The following is a 24380-nucleotide window of genomic DNA, read 5'->3' as shown; positions in this document are numbered from 1 at the left end:
TCTTCTTCTCGTTCTCGGGTCACTTTATATCCGTGAAAGATGGCTCTCAAGTCTCTCTCAGCGATGTATCTACTGCTTGGTGGCAATGATGACTGCATCTTCAAACTTGGTGAACCTGCGAATGTCTTTGATGACCAGTCCCGCCCGGGGCAGCAACGCCCGCCAGTGCGACTCGCGCCGCTCCTGGGCGTTGAACATGACCTCCATGGCGATGCTCAGCCCGGCCGTGTACTCGACCCCGGGCGCGCCCTGCGGCGGCTTGTCGTCGGAGAGACACTTGTCGTCGATGATGACGACGCTGTCGGCGCCCATGGCTGGGAGCTGCGACTGGAGGATGCGGATGCAGGTGTCGTCGTCATTGTTGTGCATGATTTGGCGAAAGTAGTACACGCCGGCGTCTGCCGAGTGCGTCAGCAGGTCCCTCTGGCAAGTATGTGAGGCGGACAGAGAGAGAGAGAGAGGAGGAGGAGGAGGAGGAGGAGGAGGAGGAGGAGGAGGAAAAAATATCATTGACACGTACTCTTGACTGGCTGCGCTGTGAGGTAATCGTAGCCCATCTTTTCCATGCCCTCGACCTCGAGGGCCTTTTCCAGCACCTCGGGCCTGTCCTGCAGAACCACCCTGCCGGGAAGCTCCGGGAAGCGCTCCTTCAGGGCCGCGATCTGCTGGCCGTTGCCGCCGCCCACATCCACAAAGGCAACGTGCTCGGGCGAGGACAGGCTGTTAGCAGCAGCAACAGCAGCAGTACCCATCTCGCCGGCAAAGTCGACGGCGTCGAGCCAGGTCGGGAGGCTGGCAAACTGCGCCTCCATGAACCGGTGGAAGGCGCCCTGCTGGACGGGGTGCGTCTCCAGCCAGGTGTAAAAGTCGACGGCCGAGTGCTGCCCTACCTTGAAGGCGTTGAGCTTCTCGGCGGACGGCGGCGTGGCGAGGACGGCGTTGAGCGCGCCAAAGCCGGGCAGGCAGTTGTCGTGGCTGCCAAAAAAAAGTTGAACGTTGCCTTTGTGTTAGTAGAATGGCAGACAGAGAAAAAAAAAGAAGACGAAGGAGAAAACCATGATGAGTTTTATATTCTTCTCTTTCATGAAGATGACTGGGGAAGAAAGAAATATATACAAAGACATCTCACGTTTTCTTCAGAGAGTAGTAAAATGACAAAAAGAAGAAAAAAAACCTCAGTGTACACAACAAAAAAAGGCCAACTTACAAGTGGGTGATGGCATCTTGGAACAACGGCGCCAGCATGAGATGCGTCAGCCCGGTCGCCGCATACTGCCCCCGCACCGGCTCGCTGAGCATGCCCTGCGTGCCGAGATAATCGACGACCGACTCGAGCACGGCGGCCCGCAGCCCCGTGGCCTCGCCGAGCGCCTCAAACGACACGGGACCCTGCTGCGAGCCCGCCGCGAGGGTCGCAAAGATTTTGTGCTGCTGGGCGATGCGCGTCGTGATCAAAGGAAGAGGCTAAAAAAGAAACAAGAAAGAAAGCCGGTGTTAGACAAAAAACACTCTACTCTGTTACCCCGGAACGGTTATTTTGAAATGTCTTTTTTTTCTTCTTCCTCTCAAGTGTGCCCTCTCCCCCCATGCAACTCACGGAATATACAAGACGCTGGACCGTCTCAAAGGGCTCTTCGAGAGCAACGGACGCTGCGCGCGTCAATTGCCTGAGCTGCTGCCGCTTGGCGTCGTCAATGGCCCTCGCGGCGGCGAATTCCTTGGGGTCGTCGACAATGGCCCGGAGCTGCGCCAGCAGAGCGTCAACGTCTCCGATGGTGGTGGTGGATGCTGCTGCTGGCAAGGGGTCCATGGCTTGCTGGCTGTATGTCTTACAAAAAAGGGGGGGCGAGGGCCCTGGGGATAATACTGATAGCGACGGACTGAGCAGTCTACAAGGGGGGTTGGTTGGTTGGTTTGTGTGATGAGCACGTCTGTTAACTCTTCTTTTTTTTGTCCCTGTTGTGATGGTTGAAATGCTTTTTTTTGTGCGTGTGTCTCATCCTGCCTCCACGGCCCAGCCAGGTAGAAACGTAAGCCTGCGCTATTTCTTTGAAATCGTTCAACATGGCACTCTACGGAGTAGCCCCGGACAACATGACTCGAGAAGTCTACGGAGGCGCGGGCAACTGCGGGTATTGTTTGGACACGATATGGAGAGTACGGACGAACGAGGGACCTCCTCTCGATGAGGGGGGCAATGGGGGGGGGGGCAAGAAACACCTTTGTATCTAACCAGATGCCGTTATTGCAACTTACTTGACCCAGTTTTTGGACGACGGCGGCGGTGGGAATGGGGCATTGGGGGTGCCCCTTTGCTAATTGGAACTGATGAGCACAATGGGCATTATTGCCGTTCGGCCTAGTCACAGTTGCGAGGTCCCCTGTTGGAGAGCTGCAAAGTTGCCGGGCGAATCGATACATGTCCCGGACACGTGAAACAGGCTATCCGCTTTCACGCCTTGCGGGGGTTTAGTTATGAACTGGCACCGGGGGTCTGTTTGAAACTGTCTCAGAGGTCTTCGGCCACCGGCGAATTTCGAGCGGGCGTGCGTGCGCCCGAGGCTTTGTGAGCGCCCCCTTTCCGCATTGCTACTTGGTACTATAACTATAGTCCGCACTGGACGAGTCCTTGGCGTCGGACGGGACGGGGCCGGGCGGCCCTTTCCCCAGTTAGCGTTGCCGGATGTGGGCTGAGTGGCACCTTGCTGCCCTCTTGTCTCCTTACCAGTACTTATGCTGTAACTCCAGCCCTGGATGATCCTGCCTGGTGCTACTTGCTTGCTTGGGCAGTGGATTCTTCAGGTGCGCGGGTGCGCTCTGCACATCCATCCTGGGCAGAAGCAAGATCATGACTAGAGACTGAAACAGGGAATACTGAGTAACAGAAGGAAAGTCGCCTGCCTGGTTGCCACCATCAAGTTGTGCTCCCCTCTTGTCTCTTTGTTTGTACAGAGCGAGGTCTCTCCTTTTGCTTTTTGCAAGCGCGAAACCTCGTATCTGCCCGGCGAGTATGCTTGCGAATACTATAGCGGCGGAGAGGCAAGTAACTAGTGATGCGCCATGGTGCCGAGGCGGCAGCTCATCTCTCGGATCTACACGCTTGAACTTGCCGGAAAGAGACCCGACGCTCGTTGACTTTTGAGAGTTCTCTGGATGGAAAAGTTCAGGCTAGACTCGGGCTAGTGGGCAGCCGTTATTGAGTTTATCAATTTCGCCACCTTTCCCACTACCGCTGTATGGGATATAGGCCGTACTGGGTAAGTAGAAAGACTGATTGGACGAGCTTGTGACGCTGCCATCCTTTGGTCCCAGAGATGGGCCGGATGCCCACCCAATCTTGAGACAGGGCCGGTTATTTTCTTTTTCGCTTCCCACCCCGGCTCTCCTCCCAGAACGGCTCGCCTGCCTGCTGCCTACTTACCCACGCATTCCAAGCAGCTAACTAAACAACAAGGGATGGTCAGAAAAGCAACGACGACATGGCATGGTGGCCCCGTCTTCTCAGTGGGCCAAGAAGACTAAAAGTTGGCCGTGAGCCATGGGTTTGCTCGTGTGTATCCGTCGAGAACGATTAGAAGACCCATTTTCCCTTGCTGCTTTCATCCTTCTCCCCCCATCATCTCTTCAGCGGCCTTTTTTGTTTTGAAACGAGGCGTTTCTCCTACGCCACACCTGCGGAATATATTGAGCTGACGAACATTCAGCTGGGGCACCAGCTGACCGACTGGAATGCCCTCTTTGTGAAGATAAAATACAATCAGATCGACTACATCGCACTTTTGAAACAACGCTGCATCGGCCTTGTCCCAGAGCCCGCCCGTTATGGGTGGTGTCGAACCAAGAGATGGTGATGTCGCTGACCGCGGGCCCGTTCTCATCAGCGTCCTCTGGTCACTGACGGCGCTGGCCGGCTGCACCGCCGTGCTACGCGTCGCCGTCCGCACCCGCAACCGCATGTTTGGATGGGATGACATTTTCATGATCCTGGCCATGGTACGCCATTTCTGTCGAGCCGGGAGGTCTCTTACATGTGCACTAATGATTGTGTGTGGTGGTTGTGTAGTTGTGCTTCATGGGATGGAGTATTGTCCTGACTCTCTACGCGCAAAAGGGAGGATCGATGCACATTGAAGATGTCGCCAAGACGGGGCCTGACAATGTCGCCACTGTGCTGTTTCTCAACTGGTTGAGCCAGGTATTCGGCATTCTGGGCGTGGCGGCTGGCAAGATCTCCGTAGCAGCGCTGCTGCTCGCCATCATTCGACTGACCGAGCTGCGGTGGCAGCGCGTCTTCCTTTGGGTCGTGCCAGTAACGCTTGCCAGTCTCGTTGCTATTGCCTGTTCCACGTTGACGTTTGCGCAATGTGCGCCAGCCAAGGCGCTCTGGGACCAGCGAGTCAAGGGCAAGTGTATCGACCCTCACGTCATGTCCTCGTTCGGGACCTTTACTGGAGGTATGTTGGGCGTCAGCATCATCAACGGCTGCGTGACTGCCATCTGACGACTTGCAGCATTCAACACATTCACCGACGCCAGCCTTGCCATCGTGCCAGCCACCGTCTTCTGGCAGCTCAACAACACGACGACCGAGAAGATGCAGCTGACAATCGTCTTTGGCCTCAACATCCTCACGTCCATCTGCTCCGGCATCAAGACGCAGTACCTTGCCGAGCTCGCGAACCGCACCGACCAGACGTGGGCGACGTACGACATCTTTGTCTGGGTGACGGGCGAGCTGTTCCTCATGATTGTGTGCGGGAGCATCCCGACGCTGCACACGGTGCTCATCTGGTTTCGCAGTGCTGCGGGCAGCATCAAGAGCGCGGTGTCGTCGCAGGTGCAGCAGCAGCAGCAGCAGAAGCACTCTCGGTCGTCGCACAGGGGCAGCGCGCGGCTCCCGTCGGACGGCGACGACACGGACCGAAACGAGGCGGAGCTCGCGGAGCTGCGCGCCATGGCGCACCTCTCCATCAAGACCAAGACCACGGTGGAGAGGGTGCGGTCGCGCGGCGACAGCATCGACGGACTGTTTGAGGACTCGAAAAATGGTGTCAGAGTCGACATGATGTACGACGTGCGGCGAGACACCAGACCAAACTCGGCTGTGCTGGCCGTCGAGCCGCGGGGCGGCCATCCATAGACAGGACCATGCACGCGAAAGATTGATTCAGACAACAGCGTTAACGACTAGGCATATCCTTGAGGGTTTTTTTCTTCTATAGCATTTACATGGCGTTGTATTTTGGACAGGCTCTATTCTATACCTCATTGAGCGTGGACCCTCGCTTGGGTTCTTTGTCTTATATTTTTTTAAAACAAGTTTGGTGTCATTGATTCGTGCAATGCCATGTGTGATGGCGTGCTCTCCCATCTTCCTTGCTCTGCCACGTCAGAGTTGCCGGCGTCCACCGTGGTCATGTTGTACAGCATTTCGTCCGCCCAGAGACGGGTAAAGTCCGTCTGCGGGCCGGAGTTGACGGACCCTCCCAGGGGCATGAGCTGGGTAGCTGCAGGAGGCATGTCCGGGTTGAATGCCGACGTCGGTGTCTGCAAAGACAGCGCAGGCGTGTCCAAGCCGCCGTCGCCGAACACAAAGGCAGCAGCAGGTTGGTCGGGGCAGCTCAGAACCCGAATGGTGCCGTTGTTGTTGTAGCGAACCCCGCTGCTCGTCACGCTCCCGCTCTCCTCGGACCCGTCGTCGAGCACGATGCCGGAATCGGGCCGCGGTACGATGCCGGGCACGTGTTGGCTGCCTCCTCGAGCCACCTGCTGCTGCTGCTGCTGCGCGGTACCCCTGCTCAGCTCGGCCTTTTTGTTGCTCCGATTCACATAGTGCAGCTCTTGTGCTGCGGTGAGGCATTGCTCGACAGTTTCTGCAAAGCAGCGCTCGAATTCCGCGCATACGGCGTCCAGCATAGCTTGATCAGGTATCCTGTCTTGGAGCGAGGCGCGCAACAGGTCAACCGATGCGTGAAACTTGGCCGCTAGCTCAAAATGCTCAATGACCGGGATGAAATCTAGCCATCAGTTAGCATATTGCCGGGGGTGGTTTTTTTCTTCTTAATTATTGCCGAGAGTCCTCACTGAATGTTCCAATGGTATGATCTTCGTCATCGGGAAATATCAGATTCCAAATCTCCCTCCACTGCACAAAAGGTGATGTCCCACTGGCTCGTTTGCGACTCAGCAGCTTGTTGCACGTTGGGCCGTCGATGCCAGACTCGGGATCGTGGTCTGCCAGGTCACACATGAGTTCTTTCGGCAGCCGCTGATGCTCCCGAAGCTCCCTCCGTGAGCAGAAATCACGATTGCATCTATCGCAGACAAATGCCGAGGGGTCGTCGCGCTTATGCTGCTTGACAATGTGCTGCCTGTTGGGGGATGTGAGTAAGTCGGAAACAAAATTGCTCTTCCTCTTTTTTTTTTGAAAGGGGGAAAGCCGTACCTCAATTCGGCAAACTTTGGAAAGTATGTCATGGCGCAGCTGTGATGGTCACGGACATTGAAGCGCGAGGGGTTGCGCTTTCGGAACGGGCAGCTGAGTCGCAGGTTCCCCTCGTCTCGGATGCCCTGTCTTGCCTTCTTCACAGGCACGAGACCGGACCCTTGCCCGCTTCCTTGGCTACCATCGCCGCCAGCGCCGTCATCCGGCTTGCGCTTTGAGCTAGACTGGGAGTGCCCAGATTGCGAACCACGGCGGCCGTTTTCTGTGGGGGATGGCGTGCTGCTGGAATATGAATTGCCTTGTGAATGCGGCTGCTCCCCGTCGGCAGCGGGCGAATGCCAAATAGAGTCGCCTACTTCTCGGATGTACTTTGCAGTTAGCCGTCGCAGATGGCGTATATGAGGCTCCTGATCCTGTGTATCGATTCCATAGACGAGTTGCAGAGTGTAACTGAGCAAGGTATCGGCATCACTCTCTGGGGCCTCATCAGTGGTGACGGAACTGGCGTCGCATATCAGGGTTCGAGGACTTGCAGCGTCAGCTTGCTCATTAACGCCGCTCTCAGAGCTGCCCAACATGGAGACGTCGTCGTCAATCATGTGTTGAGCAGTGTCTGGACTAGAAATCATTAGCAGGCATATCGATACAACGGGGGGTTCGAGAGCCCACCTATCTAAATCATCATCGTCGCTCTTGTTTTCAGGCGTCACTGGCGACATTTGATTCGCCAAAGCGAGTTCGCCATGGCTGATTTTGTCTTCTTCGTCTCTATCACCGACCCATGTCGAGCCGGAGTCGAAAGAAGCAAAATGCTGGCGACTCCTTTCGACAGCTCTGGAGCTGGGGCGGTCCAGGAAATGCGGGCAGACATGGTCTTCAGTCTCGCTCTCATACACGGTGCTGATCGGGCTCGCAACGGTGGACGCAGAATACGTCGTGTCCGAATCAAAAAAGTGCGCCGAAGATACGCTGCTACATATCGAATGGGCAAGCGAATGGCGGCGCAGTGGGCTCGGATTGAAGCGAAAGCTCTCCGAGAAGCGTTTGCGAAACGCGGGCTCCAGCTTTGGAGATTCCGTGACTCGTGGTGCCGGAACAGAATCTCTTTGACGAGTCCACTCCTCCATTGTCGTTGGGCCGGTGATGACCTCTTGTTGCTCTGGTGGGGTGATTGGCGTGCGAGACGGCGCCAAGTCGCCCAGTCTCTGAACTTGAAGGTGCCGACTCAGCAATGCTATTTATCGAGTCTTTTTGTCCGAGTGGAAGCAAATGACGGTCAAGTATGGCGTTTGTGAAAATCTACGGCTGCTAGATAGAAGGAGGCGAGATCCCGGCCGCAGTACGCCCGGTGGGCAAGTCAGGCTAACTGGCGCCGGCCACGCCGTTGCGTCGCCGTGATTCGTTCGTGACGGCCACCGCTGGATGAAGAAGGCTGTCTGTCGCCACTGGGACTAGTTAATAACTTATAATTAGCTATGAGAACTTGACCGTGCCCGCCTCCACTTTTCTGGCTTGTTGTAACAGCACAAGTTGCATCACTAATGAGAAAGCCGTTGCCAAGTACGGCAGACTACGCCTGGGACGACAAATTGCGCATCAAACTCGGAGCAGTCCCTTGTCGACCCTCATACCAGGGCTCCATGACACTCATGATTATCTTGGTAAACACACATTAAATTGTATAGCGTTCCAGAGGGTGATATTCTAAATGCTCTTACAGGTCTCGGGTAGAATCCTCATCTTCGACACCCAATAATAGCACTACGATTTAATATACCACCTACAGTATTGATAAACTCACTAGCCACAGTATTTATACTACTCCGACCCAGTCTTGAGCGCTAACATTACCGCTCCAAGCTGGCTCGTATTCAACATGCTTAACCCATGCATCCACTGATTGATACTTTTCCATCGTCATGTTCTTGTTGAATTCGGCACAAGTTCCGGCAAAGGCGGTGTCGGCACAGGTTCCGGTAAAGGTGATGCCTGAAGATTAAAAAAAAAAAAAAAAATCTCAGGGTCAGCATAGGGGCCTACTAACTAGTAAGTTGGGCTCGTGCATACCGTGAAAGTCCCAGTCATCTCCGTTTCGCTTTGGTCCCAACGTCTCAAGACGGATTTCTTTGAGATCGCTGATGTAAACCACTTCCTCGCCAAATGCCTCCCTCAAATCAATTGTGCCCGTCTTGGCGTAACCCGCGTCCAAGGATTCGCCGAGCTCAATGCTCCGGCCGTCGCCAATGGCAAATGCTAGTTCGTCGTATGTGCCGCCGCTGAGCCTATTGCCTAGCTTGAATTCGTAGTAAAGGCCTTTGATGGTGTCGCAAGGAGGCGAGAAGGTCCAGTCGCCCAGTCCAACAGGCAAAGTCGCTACGGTTACAGTCCTCGTTTTTGCCGTGAACCAACCGCCGGGGTGGCGGAAATAGCCGTTCAGCCCAACATACTTGCTATGCTGCGCCTTGAAGTCAGGATTAGCACAATCTGCGAGAATCTGGATATCTAAATCGAGATATCGGGATTAGCCTCTAGACAAGAACAAATCAACCGAGTCCTCGTACCTTGAACTTTCCACCAGTCATTTATGGCTATGCCAAACAGTTTCGTAGAGTCCGTAATGTTTCCAGCAGCTTTTAAAGTGATGTTGGCGATCTCAGTAAAATCTATCTCATCCTTTTGGTATGATTTTTGCATATCAACTTTTGCCAAAATGTTAGTACCTCGTGCAGGCTCCTGCGCAATATCCAGCTCGGCTATGTGATTCGGACCCTCTAGGGTAGCGCTTATTGTATCATAGGTTCCGGCAAAGAAGTCGTTGGAGAACGTGATGTTGAGCTCAACATTCTTGATCTTGCGGCAGGGCGCCGGTACCCTTTTGAAGTGTAGTAAAATCTGGCGGGCCCGTCCACAATCGTCCGTTGTGAGTGGTGCGAGTGCTGCTGTGGCAGATGTAGAAATCAGCGAACGCGGTTCCAATGGTCAGAGGGTAGTTTTCAGCAATACCTTGCCGATGGTTCAATGTTGCGTCACTCCTAGGCGATTGCCTGTTTCTAGGATTCGCTCTCCCCAGTATACAGCCGAGGACGGCAAGACAATTGATTCCAGTATCATTACCCGCCTCTACTCTGCTCAACACCTCGGCAGTAATGACTTCTCGTGGTCGGTTCCTGAGCCGCTCGTGGAGTGCGTTGAGTGCGTTGTCCTGCGCTTCGCGCTCAACGTGATTGCGGCGGTAGTCGGATACCGTCCAGTCACCCAGCTCGCCCCTTTCATGCTGCGAGTACATCTGAAGAGCAGTTACTATTGCACCCGTTCTGCCATGCCCAAAGCCGCACCAAACCAACGTGGTCCCGCCGCCCCGATTCCTCACAAAAGCTTTCCAGGCCTCCTCGAAAACAGTCTCGTCTGGAGCCTGAAAGTCTTGGATAGGCAAGGGGGTGTAAGCAATTCGAGCTTCCGCGAGGGCCCTCGTAATCCTCTCATTGTTGGCGTCGGAATTTACGCTGATGATCTGTGTAATGCCGTGACTCCTGAGGACCGAAAGAGTCTGGTTGGTTATCCTCTGGTTTAAATCACTACACACGTAATAGGGAGCCGATGAACGAGCAAGTTGGTCTCCGGGTGACAAATGGGCCGTGACATAGAAGAATTGGTGAAGCCCGCCGGTCTTTGGATCCACTGACTTATCTACCATGGTATTGTCAGTGACTTTGTCAATTCTTTTGGTTCAGGTCTCAACCTACCTGTAACTGGCGTAGCCACGTCATTTCCTGGAGCTGGACTTCCCAATATATTTCCTGGAGCTGCTTGGACAACCATCGCAACCCAAGCAGCTCCCAGAAAGGTCTTGCTAAGAAGCATATTGTCGATTTGACAGACCAGTAGATCTTTGTGAATTGATGTCGAATAATATCAAGTGCTGGGTAATCCAAAGCATTCGAAGGCGGATTATTTTATAATGTAGTCGACTACGGAGTACCTAGAGTGTGATCATACCACTATAGAGAAAAGATATACGGGCCTCTCGAGGATTCTTTCAGGGATTCTAACATGGATCAGCTACGAACCCCCTCCAACACCCTCGCCACAAGGTAAAGTACTATGTCTCTGATCCTGGTCAGAGTTAGATTCTAGCATGACGTATTTATTTTGAGCCTCCGTACTGATACAAGGTAGTCCAGGTGCCTGCCCCCACCACCCTGTGTGGTAGGTGTTCGGTACGTTCACGCCGCTCTCGATCCACGCACGGCAAGTCTAAAATAGCAAATATATATGAAGATACTTGATGAGAATTTACTAGGGGTCCAATGGGGCTTGATACCCCATTGTTGGACCTGGCAAGGTCACCAGAGCCGTCTAGATGGAGGCCACAAGTGACTAGTAACACGTCAATACTGACGTGCCTCTGTTCTCGCATAAGGTCAATCGTCAGCTGTTACATGTGCACAGCCAATTTTGGCTGCTGGCACGTAAGCACGAGCAGGTCCTTAAAATAGCTAGCGCTACTATTAGATTGCAAAGAATCAACCATCTACTCGTTCCTTCTGACCACATACTGTGCAAAATGAAGTGGCTGTAGACCAGCGATCCTGTTGACTGTCGACATAGTCAGGGAACAGAGCCTCGTCAGCATTGACGTGCTGCCAGTCACTTCCGGTCTCCGGCTGGTCAATTCTGGCGACCTTTCCAGGTCTAACATTAACAGGCTCGCGGATCTATAGGCACTTCACTTAGCACAGCATGCAGTCCGAAGCAGCGAATAGCTTGTTGATTCTGGCAGTCTAGTAACAGCTATCTCAAGTAGGCGCTTAATACCACGTGCTAGTGTCTGATTTCGGCTGCACATATGTTACAAGTGTAAAGACTGACGTGTGAAGGGAGTTACTAGACATACTATACACAAAGGTCAGCAGATAACATGCCTGTTGTTCAAGTAGCGCTGTCACCACGAATTTGGTATAAAACGAAACAAAGGCTTTGTGTATGAAGCAGGCGTAATCACTGTCGTACTGGTAGTTTAAACGGCGTGACAGTAATGCACTGAGTACGGGGCAACGAAGCTATGCAGAATTCAAGACTCCCTCAATGCAAGGGTTGTTTACGGCACGCAACCCTGATGGCCAATCAAAGCTGCAAGGCTATTGAGATTGGATATTAGGCAGTCAGTCTACTGCCTACCAGTAGAACCGTGTACGAGGTGCGCAATCTCTTTGCCATAGAATATCCTCGTGTGTTCATCAACTTGTGCCGCGTTACTGCCGTCGATTCGGCTGAATGGCCCCAGATTTTTTTTTTCAGGTAGTACTCGATTTATGCTTACAAAGGCATTTTATAACAAGGGGGGCATAATTATAGTATAATCATTTATTGCTTTATTGACTTGCTAATTAATTACTGAATAGTCTACGGAGCTTATTTCGGCTGAGTACCTGCGAGAGCAGGTGGGGGCTTGGCATAAGTATTCATACCCAGTACACGCTACTGGAAGAATGCCCTCTACTGAGTATTCATTGCCAAGTAGTCTAGGTCCATGCTATGAACTTGATCTTGACCAGGGACTGGCTGGGCCAGCACGGAGTAGTCCCGCAAGTATGACAGCGTCCCAAACCGTTGCCTCAATAACCATGTACCTCGCGGGCCACGGCCTCTTTCTTTGCTTGTACCTACGAGTGTTGTTAGATTCGATGAAATGACTGTTTTTACTAACTAAGAATTCTCCCATTTCGGCTGGAGATGACGGCCCACTACCAGCCAAGCAAGCTCCCACTGCTGCTTGTTTTACTGAGTACTCTACGCACCAAGGTCCCGTATAAAGCGTGGCGAGGACGAGACAGTCAAGTGCCGGAGCTCGTACTTGGCCCACAAAAGCTAACATGGACAGCATGGAAATCTTCAGACTTAAGATTTTGTGTGATTTAGTCAAGTATGGAACCCGCAGCTTCGCGGCTCCTCGCTCCAGTCTGCGCGAGCGGCAATCAGCATTCATGGCCTACTTGGCGCCGGCATTGATCTCAAAGCCAACCAACCAAACCAACCAACCAACCAAAAAAAAAAGAAAAAAAGAAAAAAAGAAAAAAAGAAAAAAAGAAAAAAAGAAAAAAAGAAAAAAAGAAAAAAGAAAAAAAGAAAAAAAAGAAAAAAAAGAGAAAGCAAAGACACCGCAGAGGATAAAACACAATTTGGGAATTCTATCTCTTCACATTCAGGACTACGGTCAAATTCCTGGGGTGCTGCACAACATGAGCGCATGTGGAAGATCAATTGTTAGGTAGATTTATTCTATATAAATAGGATGAATTCTTTCCTTATATCCCACTGGTCCCCGACAATTTCCGGATCTCGGAATATTGTCACAGCAACACCATTCTTCTCTCGTGCGCCTATTAAAATGTTTTTAATTCGTGAGCCTTCAGCGATTCCGTATGGAGATTGCATCTGAACAGCCTCGGCAGGCATATCGAGGACTTTCCCCAGACCGCCAACATCCTGAACAGCACCATCACCAACACTAGCGACGCCAGTGAACTCACTCAAGTTCAGAAATCCATCTAGCTGCCGTTCTTCCTCTATTTGATCGAGCGGAAGAGTCGGCGGCTGGTTGAGCGGTACGTGCCAGTTGCTTCTGCTGGAATATCTGCTTGAATCCTCTGAGTGCGGCGTACTCTGAGATTCAGGGCTTGGACTCATGGGGCTCTCATCAAACATCGCCACGGACCTGTCAAGATTCTCTTCTTCGAGTTCTATTGTTCGAAGCGAGATTGCAATTGCCTCGTTAGAGTGCCACAGGTTTTCTCGCCGGTTCTTCAACTCATCTTTCATGAGTAGCTTGACGGCTGCGCGACGTAGTAGCGGGTGTCGACATTTCTGTACTGTCCAATATATGGGCGCAATCAACTCCGTCTCGAAGCTGAATGAATGCAAGGGCGACCCCCTCTGTGCACCCGTGATAATCGCCGAGGCGAGCGATATGATGGTGCTGAATGCGGGCATGAAGCCGTCGTAGGCTAACTCTTCTCTGCTCAGCGCCATTGATACCCAGATAGTGGCCGTATTGTAGTATATCAGTAAAAGGCTCTGTGTGCACGTATTTCCCTGTGTCATTTTCAAGCCGCTGGTTAGCACAATGAAAATTACGTGCCAGTGGCTCAAGCGCGACAGTAAATCTTGCTGCGTAGATGCGAGCGTTTCCAGGCTATCCGGGTCCAGATTTCCTGCGTAAATTTTTGGTCGCGCAGTCGTACTGAATCGAAGCGCCTCATCTAATAAATGATAGAGTGCAGTCCTGGCTTCTGCAATGCTTTCAAACTTCGCAGCTGGCGCAACGGACGGTCGCAGATGCTCAGGCACACCTGGGGGGTTACCTCCATAAAGGAAAGCTGCGAGACCAAGTCGTGTGTACATGGGAACCAAATCTCTCTTGACCATCTCGACGGCTAGCGAAGAGTCATCATTCAGAGAGCCTAGAAGTTTACGGCCCTCAAGGATGTGCATCCTCGCGGCCTGTTCGTTGTCCAGCAGGAACTCCATGCAGGTATACAGGACACAAGCCAATAGCGGTATAGTTGGACCATCGCTTGCTTTCCACTGCCGCAGTGCCGCGATGGATTTTCCGTACTCCAAGTAAATAAATGACGGTCCGGCAGTGCTGCCATACTCTTTGTGGGTGCTGAGATGCTCATGCAGGCTACTCATTGCCAGGACAGCATGCCGCACGATGGGCTCCGTCACACTCAGTCGCATGACCAAGCCACCCCAAAATTCCGAATCCATGATGTTGCTGAGGACCGGGGCCGACTGGCTGCGATAGTAATCAAAGGCACGACATCCCTCGGGCGACTCGAAATCCAGAGTAGGAGTTAGGCGAACCAGACTCGTTGTCATTGTCGACGGTGGCGTCGCGCGCCGAGCATATCCTTCGCAAGTGCGACCTGTCCTCACGCAGCGAAGACATGATGGCTTAGCCTCGTCGCACTTGACTTTGCGTACTCTAAAGAAGTGGTCAGTGAACAGGGCGGCGGCCGGGACGGGTGAATGCATGGACTTGCTTGCAGGTGATGCAGCCTGTGCGGACCTTTTTATTGCCTTTACGGCCCGACTGCTTTGGTAGGATGGAGCCTAAATTGGAGCTCATGATCGGAGAGCTGCTTTGGCTTTGACGACATGCAGACGATGGTTTCGAATGAATTTGGGCAAGGTGAAGTTGCTGATGGCTGAAGCCACTAACTAGGTACCTACCTAGTCGTAAGGCGACCCACGCCTGATGCCAAATTCAGCTGCCTTGTTCTGGTGACGCACCAATGCTGTGTCAGACAAGGCGCAATCGCCGACTCAGCCACAGCACCGTCAATAAAGCTTATTAGAGAATGACCTTGTTCTTTATGTCTGTATCTTGTAATTCTAGCGTATCGCGCCAGCTTGTACCAGGCGTCGTAGCTTATTTTTTTCATCCTGCTCCGCCAGGACGCGTGCCGTGAGTCTGGCAGTCATGGGGTTGTTGATATCGCTGACTCTAGTATCCTCCGTTTCCGTCTTCCTTTTCGCCTTTTTCTTGTCGCTAGTGACTTGGCCCGTATTGCCCAGCTCTCCGTCATCTTGTGAGATCTCCCCACCTTTGCGCTTCTTTTTCTTGTCTTTTTTGAGAGAGTGACATAGGCCTCTTGATTTGAGCTTATCCATTCTCTCTACAAGTCGTTCAATGTCTTTCTCAGCCGTCGGCAGAATTGTGATGACGTCTGTACGCTCAAAAGGCTCGCTACATTCAGGGCAAACGTCTTCTTTGATCTCGGTGACGGCGACTTCGGCAAACGAATGACCACAAGGCACGATATAGACCGATCGAGTGGATGGTCCGATTTCCTTCAACGAGACCGGGCAAATCCACTTTCCGCCACGATTCAGGAACTTGAGCCTCACAATGTCGCGCAGGGAACGAATTGGTGTCGCAGCAGTGGCAACATCTTGAGGCTCCTCATTTGACATTAAATGCTTCAAGATGGCTTCGTAGTTATAGAGTCGGCCGAATGCGTCCGAAACTGCTGATTCCATATCAAGCGATGCATCGCTGAGTGTACAATGCGACCAGGCATGGCCAAGGGATTCGAGAACGGTCGCTTTGAGTTCGGATACTGTTGGGGTTCGAGCCGCATTCTTCACAAGCTCTCTGCGCTTGGGTATTGAGCCGCCGTCGTTGCCCATGGTAATTAATTTGTCAGAAGTGATGGAAGCAGATGAAATCTAGCCTTGTCACATTGAAAATATCTGGACTAGGAAGTTAGTGATGGCACTGTCGCGCTAAAGCACTTTACATGGTGGGTGGGGCGGGCACACCCCACAGTGCTTTCACACTGTGACCGGGCTATTTGGAGACTTCGACATCGCTGAAGAGCCGTGCAGGTGATATACCCGCACTGTCTGTAGGTCAGCAGCTCCCCAAGCTCGATGCGCACGAGGCCAATGTATCGACAACCACCCATTCTCAGCCACGCATATTCGTCCACTACCTCTAACGTATTGTCGTGCGTGTGCGTGTAACGTGGCGGTGGTGGAACTACACGGCTTACCTTATTATTATATGCCGTCGAACTGGCATCTCGCGGCCTCACCCAACCCACACAACTTCCCCTCGTTCAGACTACCACACGCCTCTACCACTGCCCGGCGCTTGCATTCCGACGAAGAAAGTCACCGCTTTATTTCATATCTGTCACCTATGCTGTGGCTTCGAGGCTTTAAGCAATCGCTGCCATGACGCAGCAACAACCTGCTGCGTTGGAGCAGCTCGACCAAATTAGCCGCCAACTCAAATCTAGGTAGGTGAACAACGACCACACCGTGTAGCGAGACTTGCTAACAGCATAACAAAAGAGCCAGCGACGATGTACGACGGAGGGCGGCATCGAGTTTGAAGAGCCTCGTTGACAAATACCATCGAGGTAAGCTTGGAAACCTCGGCAACTTCTCTCGCATCTACTACTAACAGAGATTCACTATCCAGATTATAACCCAGAGCAATTTCTATCGTTCTACAATGCTGTCAACAACAAAATTACACAACTCATTACACATGGCGGGGACTCGGCCGAACGACTGGGCGGCATCTACGCATTAGATGCGCTCGTCGACTTCGATGGCGTCGATGCCACTATGAAATATACGCGATTCACCCAGAACCTCAAGACTGTCCTCAGGGGCAAAGATATGAACCCGATGCGGCCGGCTGCTATCGCGCTTGGTAAACTCTGTCGCCCAGGAGGCTCGCTTATCTCGGAACTGGTCGACTCTGAAGTCAACATGGCATTCGAGTGGCTACAAAATGACCGAGTCGAGGAGCGGCGCTACAGTGCGGTATTGGTACTGCGAGAGCTCGCAATCAACGCCCCGACGCTGATGTATCAATATATTCAAACAATCCTCGAGTTGATCTGGGTGGGCTTGCGGGACCCTAGGCAGCAAATCCGAGAAGCATCTGCCGAGACTGTTAGTGCTTGCTTCCGCATCATCCGCGACCGAGACCAGGAAATGAAGCAGATCTGGATGGGCAAGATCTATAACGAAAGCCGTCAAGGCTTTCGAGTAAACACTGTCGAGTTCACACACGCGTCTTTACTGGTTCTGAAGGAGCTTCTTGAGCAGGGCGGCATGTTCATGCAGGAACACTACCAAGAAGCTTGCGACATTGTGTTTCGACACAAGGACCATCGCGAGCCAAATATCAGAAACACTGTTGTACTTCTCATTCCCGATTTAGCCAGCTATTCACCCGCTGACTTTGCTCAATCATGGCTCCACAAATTCATGGTCTACCTCTCTGGCATGCTCAAAAAAGACAAGGAGCGCAACGACGCTTTCCTGGCTATCGGAAACATAGCCAACTCTGTCAAGAGCGCAATTGCGCCGTACCTTGACGGTGTGCTCATCTACGTCAGAGAAGGGCTGAGCGCGCTGTCCCGCAAGAGAGGGTCTGTCGACCCTGTCTTTGACTGTATCAGTCGCCTGGCTGTTGCGGTCGGCCAAACACTGAGCAAGTATATGGAAGCACTGCTAGATCCAATATTCGCCTGCGAACTCACGCCCAAGCTTACACAAGCACTGGTTGACATGGCGTTCTACATCCCTCCAGTCAAGCCTACCATTCAAGAGCGTCTCTTGGACATGCTCAGTGTCGTTCTTTGCGGAGAGCCTTTTAAGCCGCTGGGCGCTCCTCATCCCAATACGCTCTCATCCGTCCCCGTTATTGCTAAGGACGGCAAAGACCCCCAAGCATACGAACACCGCCGCACTGAAGTCAAACTAGCACTGAACACGCTGGGAAGCTTCGATTTCACCGGTCATATTCTGAATGAGTTTGTCCGAGACGTGGCAATAAAATACGTCGAGGATGAAGACTCGGAAATCAGGGAAGCTGCTGCTCTTACATGCTGTCAGCTCTATGTTCGTGACCCAATCGTCAACCAAACGAGTTATCATGCACTGCAAGTTGTTGGCGACGTAATTGAAAAGCTTCTTACAGTGGGTATCTCTGATCCCGAGCCAAGTATTCGGCAAACTGTTCTCGAGGCTCTAGACGAACGCTTCGATCGTCACCTGGCCAAGGCTGAAAATATTCGCATCCTCTTCTTTGCTCTGAATGACGAAACTTTTGCTATCAGACAGGCTGCCGTTTCTATCATCGGTCGGCTAGCAAGATACAACCCGGCATATGTCATTCCTTCTCTTCGAAAAACCCTGATTCAGATGTTAACAGAGCTTGAATTTTCGGATGTTCCTCGCAGCAAGGAAGAAAGCGCGAAGTTGCTTCGCCTGCTTGTCCAGAATGCTCAGTCGCTTATCAAGCCTTACGTCGAACCCATGATGTCCGTACTTCTGCCCAAAGCGAGCGACACCAACGCTGGCGTCGCGGCTACGATCCTCGTCGCAATCGGTGAGCTCGCCACGGTAGGCGGTGAGGATATGCTTCCATACAAAGACCGCCTAATGCCCATCATCATCGAGGCTCTTCAAGACCAGAGTTCAAATCAAAGGCGGAAGGCTGCTCTCCACACACTCGGACAACTGGCTAGCAATTCGGGCTACGTTATTCAGCCATACATCGAGTACCCACAGCTGCTGGAGAACCTGCAGAGCATCATTCGCACCGAGGATCAACGCGGATCTATTCGCCAGGAGACTATTAAACTCATGGGTATTCTAGGTGCCCTGGACCCTTACAAATGCCAGCAAGCCGAAGAGCAGCCCCTTGACACCCAGTCCCGCTCAGAGCTAGGCCCAATGACTGACATTTCACTCATGATGAGCGGATTAACTCCTTCAAATAAGGAGTATTTTCCAACTGTTGCAATCAACGCTCTGCTTCAGATTTTGAAGGATCATTCTCTTGCTCAACATCATGCGGCTGTGATTGAGGCGATCATGAACATTTTCAGAACCCTTGGCTTGGAGTGCGTTTCATTCTTGGATCGCATCATCCCAGCTTTCCTACAAGTCATCCGATCTTCCCCGTCAACAAGACTAGAATCCTACTTTAACCAGCTAGCAACGCTGGTCAGTATTGTGAGACAGCACATTAGAAGTTACCTTCCAGGTATTATTGAAATCTTGCAAGAATACTGGAATAAGTCTTCCTCGCTGCAGACTACCATACTGTCCCTTATCGAGGCCATCTCCCGCTCTTTGGAGGGCGAGTTCAAAATTTACTTGGCTGGTCTTTTACCAATGATGCTTGGTGTTCTTGAGAAGGACACCAGTGCAAAGCGTGCTCCATCCGAGAGAGTCTTACATGCCTTTCTTGTTTTTGGAGCTAGCGCTGAGGAGTACATGCATCTCATCATCCCGGTTATCGTGGGAACATTTGAGAAACCTATGCAACCCTTATCCCTCAGAAAGCAGGCAATTGAGTCCATTGGCAAGATCTCTAAGCAGGTCAATCTCAACGACTACGCTGCCAAGATTATTCATCCCCTCACTAGAGTGCTTGACAGCGGCGAACCAGCACTGCGCACGGCCGCATTAGATACAATGTGTGCCCTTATTCAGCAGCTTGGGAAAGACTATCTTAACTTCATGGGCACTGTGAACAAAGTTGTCAATCTGCGACAGGTTCAGCATGCAAACTATGAGCTTCTCGTAAGCAAGCTTCAGAAGGGCGATGCGCTCCCGCAAGACTTGAATACGGAAACACGCTACTTTGATCGTGGCAACGAACCTGCTTTTGCGGACCTAGGCACCAAGAAGCTGGAGATGAACGCCATACACCTGAAGACGGCCTGGGATACCAAAGGCAAGTCGACAAAAGATGATTGGCAGGAGTGGGTGCGAAGATTCAGCACAACGTTGTTATCAGAATCCCCAAATCATGCGCTCCGTGCATGCGCGAGTTTGGCCAGTACTTACCTGCCCCTCGCGCGAGAACTGTTCAACTCGGCTTTCGTGTCTTGTTGGAGTGAACTGTTTGAGCAATTTCAGGAGGAACTCATTCAGAACATCGAGAGTGCGATTAAATCCGAGAACGTTCCGCCAGATCTGCTTGGTCTCCTCTTAAATCTCGCCGAATTCATGGAACACGACGACAAGGCCTTACCGATTGACATTCGAGTGCTCGGCCGTGAGGCCGCGCGATGCCACGCTTATGCCAAGGCCCTCCATTACAAAGAACTCGAGTTTCTCCAAGATCAAAGTAGTGGTGCGGTGGAGGCTTTGATTGTAATCAACAATCAACTGCAGCAATCAGACGCTGCCATTGGTATCTTGCGCAAAGCTCAGCTCTATAAGGAAGGCATCCAGCTGCGAGAGACGTGGTTCGAAAAGCTTGAGCGCTGGGAGGAGGCTTTAGCATTCTACAACAAGCGTGAAGCCGAAGTGCCCTCCGAGCAAGCTGTCCCTATTGATATTGTTATGGGTAAGATGAGGTGTCTCCATGCTCTCGGTGAGTGGGATGCCCTTGCTACACTGACAGGAAACACCTGGCAGAACTCGGCTCCAGAGGTGCAGCGTATGATCGCGCCATTAGCAACTGCAGCAGCTTGGGGCCTTGGTAAATGGGACTCTATGGATAACTACTTGTCCTCACTGAAGCGAAACTCGCCGGACCGTTCCTTCTTCGGCGCTATTCTAGCCTTACACAGAAACCAGTTTAGGGAGGCCGTCTCCAACATTCAGCAAGCCCGCGAAGGCTTGGACACCGAGCTTAGTGCTCTCGTTAGTGAATCCTACAACAGAGCCTATCCTGTCGTAGTACGGGTTCAGATGCTCGCCGAGCTGGAGGAGCTCATCGTCTACAAACAATGCGATGAGAAGAAGCGTGCGACAATGCGCAAAACATGGGAGACACGCCTGGAAGGGTGCCAACGCAATGTTGATCTATGGCACCGCGTACTTCGACTCCGCGCTCTTGTCATTACGCCTGCGGAGAACATGCGCATGTGGATAAAATTTGCTAACCTGTGCCGCAAGTCTGGGCGTATGGGCCTGGCAGAGAAGTCGTTGAAGCAGCTGATAGGGGTAGAGGCTCCTCTCGAAACCATGATCCCATTCTGGAAGGAGGGCTCGTCGCTACCTAAGAACGTTCCGGCGCAGGTCATTTATGCTATGCTCAAGTTCCAATGGGAGACTGGCCTACAAGCTAGCAGTCTACCACTGCGTCGCATTTCGGAGCGTACTCTGTACTGCCTGCAAAGATTCACCAACGAGACTGCTCACCGGTTTGACATGACCAAGATGCATCTCTCCTCCCAGTCTGGCACTGAGCTTACAACCGCTGACAATGCGTTCCAGAGCCAAGTCGACTCTGCCATCATTACACCACAGACCCAGCGTGCTCTGATGGAACAGACTGTGCTACTGGCGAAATGTTACCTTCGCCAAGGCGAATGGCTGATCGCACTCAACAAGGACAATTGGCAACGTGACAACGTCGACGAAATTCTCACCTCGTATTCCCAGGCCACAAAGTATAATCCACGCTGGTACAAGGCATGGCATGCTTGGGCGCTCGCGAATTTCGAGATTGTTCAGACCTTGACTAGTCGCGTTGAAGGAGATGCCAACCGTGCGGAGTCTGCCAGCATCGTTCAGCATGTTGTTCCTGCCATTCAAGGATTCTTCAAGTCGATTGCGCTTTCTTCCGGCAGCTCACTTCAGGATACCCTGCGTCTCTTAACTTTATGGTTCACGCATGGCGGCCATGCAGATGTTCATTCTGCTGTTACAGAGGGCTTCGCAAATGTCAGCGTTGATACCTGGCTAGAGGTCCTCCCGCAGCTTATTGCACGTATCAATCAGCCCAACATGCGAGTCCAGCAGTCCGTCCACAATCTACTTGCTGACGTTGGGCGAGCACATCCTCAAGCGTTGGTGTATCCTCTTACGGTCGCCATGAAGTCTGTCCAGAGTACCCGCAGATCACGGTCTGCGGCACAAATCATGGACAGCATGCGTCAACACAGCGCCAACTTGGTAGCTCAGGCTGATCTTGTCAGCCACGAACTCATTCGCGTCGCTGTCTTGTGGCATGAACAATGGCATGAAGGCTTGGAGGAGGCTTCCAGGCTCTATTTCGGAGACCAAAATATTGAAGGGATGTTTCAAACCCTTGAGCCGCTTCACAGCCTGTTGGAGCGTGGACCAGAGACGCTGCGTGAAATTTCTTTCGCGCAAGCATTTGGACGCGATTTGAGGGAAGCGCGAGAATGGTGCCATCAGTATGAAACTAGCAGGGACCTCAACGACCTGAACCAGGCTTGGGATCTGTATTACCAAGTTTTCCGTCGAATTTCTCGACAGTTACCGCAGGTCACATCGCTGGATCTTACGTACTGCTCGCCGAAACTGCTCAATGTCAAAGACCTCGACCTGGCTATCCCGGGGACATACCGCAGCGGCCAACTCCCTGTGAGAATTCAGTCATTTGAGCCAACACTGACAGTCATCAACTCGAAGCAGCGTCCTCGTAAGATCACTGCCAGTGGCACAGATGGAAACGCTTACCCGTTCCTTCTCAAGGGTCATGAGGACATCCGACAAGACGAACGTGTCATGCAACTGTTTGGCCTCTGCAACACCCTTCTAGCGAGTGATGCCGAGTGTTTCAAGCGCCATCTCACAATTCTGCGCTTTCCAGCAATTCCCTTGTCGCAAAGCTCGGGCCTTATTGGGTGGAGGTCGAACACTGATACCCTTCACGTTCTCATTCGAGAGTATCGTGAGAGCCGAAAGATTCTCCTTAATATAGAGCATCGTATTATGCTTCAGATGGCTCCCGACTACGATAATCTTACACTGATGCAAAAGGTGGAAGTCTTTGGTTATGCTTTGGATAATACCACTGGCCAGGATCTCTACCGCGTTTTGTGGCTCAAATCCAAATCGTCCGAGGCTTGGCTAGAGCGTCGCACAAACTACACCAGATCTCTTGGTGTCATGTCAATGGTCGGATATATTCTAGGCTTGGGTGATCGTCATCCTTCCAACCTTATGCTCGACCGTCTCAACGGACACATATTCCACATTGATTTCGGCGACTGTTTTGAGGTTGCAATGAAGCGCGAAAAGTACCCGGAGCGCGTTCCATTCCGCCTAACGCGGATGCTCACATACGCGATGGAAGTCAGCAACATTGAGGGAAGCTTCAGAATCACCTGTGAACATGTCATGCGAATTCTGAGAGACAACAAGGAGAGTGTGATGGCAGTCTTGGAAGCTGTGAGTACCGCCGTATAAACGCAATTACCGTCACCTCATGAATACTAACCTGAAAGCAGTTTATCCACGACCCTCTGCTGACTTGGCGTCTAACCAACACGGCCTCACCTGCTGGGCCAAATTTCCGTTCCGACCGAGAGGCTGCGCTTATTGGCATCAACGGCGGCGGTAGAGCACGCAGGGCATCGATTCTGGATGCCGACATTGCGCCTTCGGAGCTCATGGCTAATGGCAACACTGTCGGTGCACTAACTAGCCGTCCAAGAGCTAGAACGAATAGCGGTGCCGAACCGGAAGGCGCTAATGGCGCTCAGGATACGGAGACGCAGAATGCCAGAGCCATTGAGGTATTAGACCGCGTCGTACAGAAGTTGAATGGTCGCGACTTCAAAGAGAATGAGGAGCTTGACGTTGTGAACCAAGTCAACAAACTGATCATCGAAGCGACGAAGCTGGAGAATCTTTGCCAGCACTATATAGGGTGGTGCAGCTTCTGGTAGGCGTTCGCACTTATGCCACAGAACAACATTGAGTGATTCTCTTGGGTGTTGGGGAAGGGTTGCGGACGTACCTCTTTATACATCTTGAAAGGAATAGGCTTGAGGAGTTTGACATGACTTGAGCGCTTTATTGCGCAAAAGTATGCGCGCGCAGGTTGTTTCGTTATTAGTTTGGTGTTTTTTTTTCTTGGTTCTGCTGTTGTTTACGTTGTAATTAAATTCGTGGACCTCTGTGGCGAGTTTAAAGAGCTTGGTTGAACTCGCTATGTATTGTTTTTGTTTTTGAGGGTGCCTGTTCGGGTCCTCTAATCTACCCTGTTACCTGAAGTAGCAGGTGGTTGCATGCATAAGAGACCCTGATGTTGCCCCTTAAATGACCAGTTGGGCGTATACGTATGTACCGGGTCAGCACCACGCATTGCCCATGCAGGACCAAGCTGCATTTCTCCGAGACTGAGAAATATGCTGACAAGCCATTGCTCCTGAGGACTTCCGAAGCTCCGTCTGGGTCGGGCCCCAAGGCGGCGCAAGCCAGAGTGATTCCAACTGGGCAACCCCCGATGTAGGGTACTTCTGCCACCTTCCCCCACACCCCACGTCTGACCCCCAACTATGCGGGGAGCGAGAGGAGAGGAGTTCATGTAATGCCAGCTGCACCAGGAATCTGAACTTGAACCCGTCAACCAATGGCTGAGGGGTCGAATAGTCTGCTTTGAAGTTTTTCAACGGACCAAAAGAAA

The 24380-nt window shown here is 52.1% G+C and overlaps 6 protein-coding genes across 6 annotated transcripts; 2 read left to right on the top strand and 4 right to left on the bottom strand.

Annotated features, from left to right (window-relative positions):
* Positions 1-69: 69 nt before the first annotated feature.
* V2A60_007295 (uncharacterized protein) lies at positions 70-1810 on the bottom strand (the record flags this gene model as incomplete). The annotated part of the gene is made up of 4 exons (XM_083258580.1): positions 70-398; positions 521-975; positions 1208-1464; positions 1598-1810. 4 exons carry the CDS (start codon positions 1808-1810, stop codon positions 70-72), a joined length of 1254 nt encoding a protein of 417 aa, XP_083114706.1.
* A 2012-nt stretch (positions 1811-3822) lies between these two features.
* V2A60_007294 (uncharacterized protein) lies at positions 3823-5140 on the top strand (the record flags this gene model as incomplete). The annotated part of the gene is made up of 3 exons (XM_083258579.1): positions 3823-3993; positions 4064-4454; positions 4512-5140. 3 exons carry the CDS (start codon positions 3823-3825, stop codon positions 5138-5140), a joined length of 1191 nt encoding a protein of 396 aa, XP_083114705.1.
* Positions 5141-5310: 170 nt separating this feature from the next.
* V2A60_007293 (uncharacterized protein) lies at positions 5311-10139 on the bottom strand (the record flags this gene model as incomplete). Its single annotated transcript, XM_083258578.1, has 8 exons — positions 5311-6017; positions 6085-6371; positions 6446-7063; positions 7115-7655; positions 8513-8947; positions 9007-9384; positions 9521-9731; positions 9816-10139. The coding sequence occupies 8 exons, from the start codon at positions 10137-10139 to the stop codon at positions 5311-5313; spliced, it is 3501 nt and encodes a 1166-aa protein (XP_083114704.1).
* A 2585-nt stretch (positions 10140-12724) lies between these two features.
* Positions 12725-14326, bottom strand: V2A60_007292 (uncharacterized protein; the record flags this gene model as incomplete). The annotated part of the gene is made up of 1 exon (XM_083258577.1): positions 12725-14326. One exon carries the CDS (start codon positions 14324-14326, stop codon positions 12725-12727), a length of 1602 nt encoding a protein of 533 aa, XP_083114703.1.
* A 516-nt stretch (positions 14327-14842) lies between these two features.
* On the bottom strand, positions 14843-15640 carry V2A60_007291 (Rtf2 RING-finger-domain-containing protein; the record flags this gene model as incomplete). Its single annotated transcript, XM_083258576.1, has 1 exon — positions 14843-15640. The coding sequence occupies one exon, from the start codon at positions 15638-15640 to the stop codon at positions 14843-14845; it is 798 nt and encodes a 265-aa protein (XP_083114702.1).
* A 549-nt stretch (positions 15641-16189) lies between these two features.
* V2A60_007290 (armadillo-type protein) lies at positions 16190-23640 on the top strand (the record flags this gene model as incomplete). The annotated part of the gene is made up of 4 exons (XM_083258575.1): positions 16190-16254; positions 16310-16377; positions 16440-23140; positions 23200-23640. 4 exons carry the CDS (start codon positions 16190-16192, stop codon positions 23638-23640), a joined length of 7275 nt encoding a protein of 2424 aa, XP_083114701.1.
* Positions 23641-24380: the final 740 nt, after the last annotated feature.

The sequence above is a fragment of the Cordyceps javanica genome, chromosome 5 (assembly GCF_051103115.1).
Source record: "Cordyceps javanica chromosome 5, complete sequence".
Taxonomy (NCBI): Eukaryota; Fungi; Ascomycota; class Sordariomycetes; order Hypocreales; family Cordycipitaceae; genus Cordyceps; species Cordyceps javanica.
The sequence above is the reverse complement of the archived record's forward strand: the minus strand, read 5'-3'. Positions and strand labels throughout refer to the sequence as shown.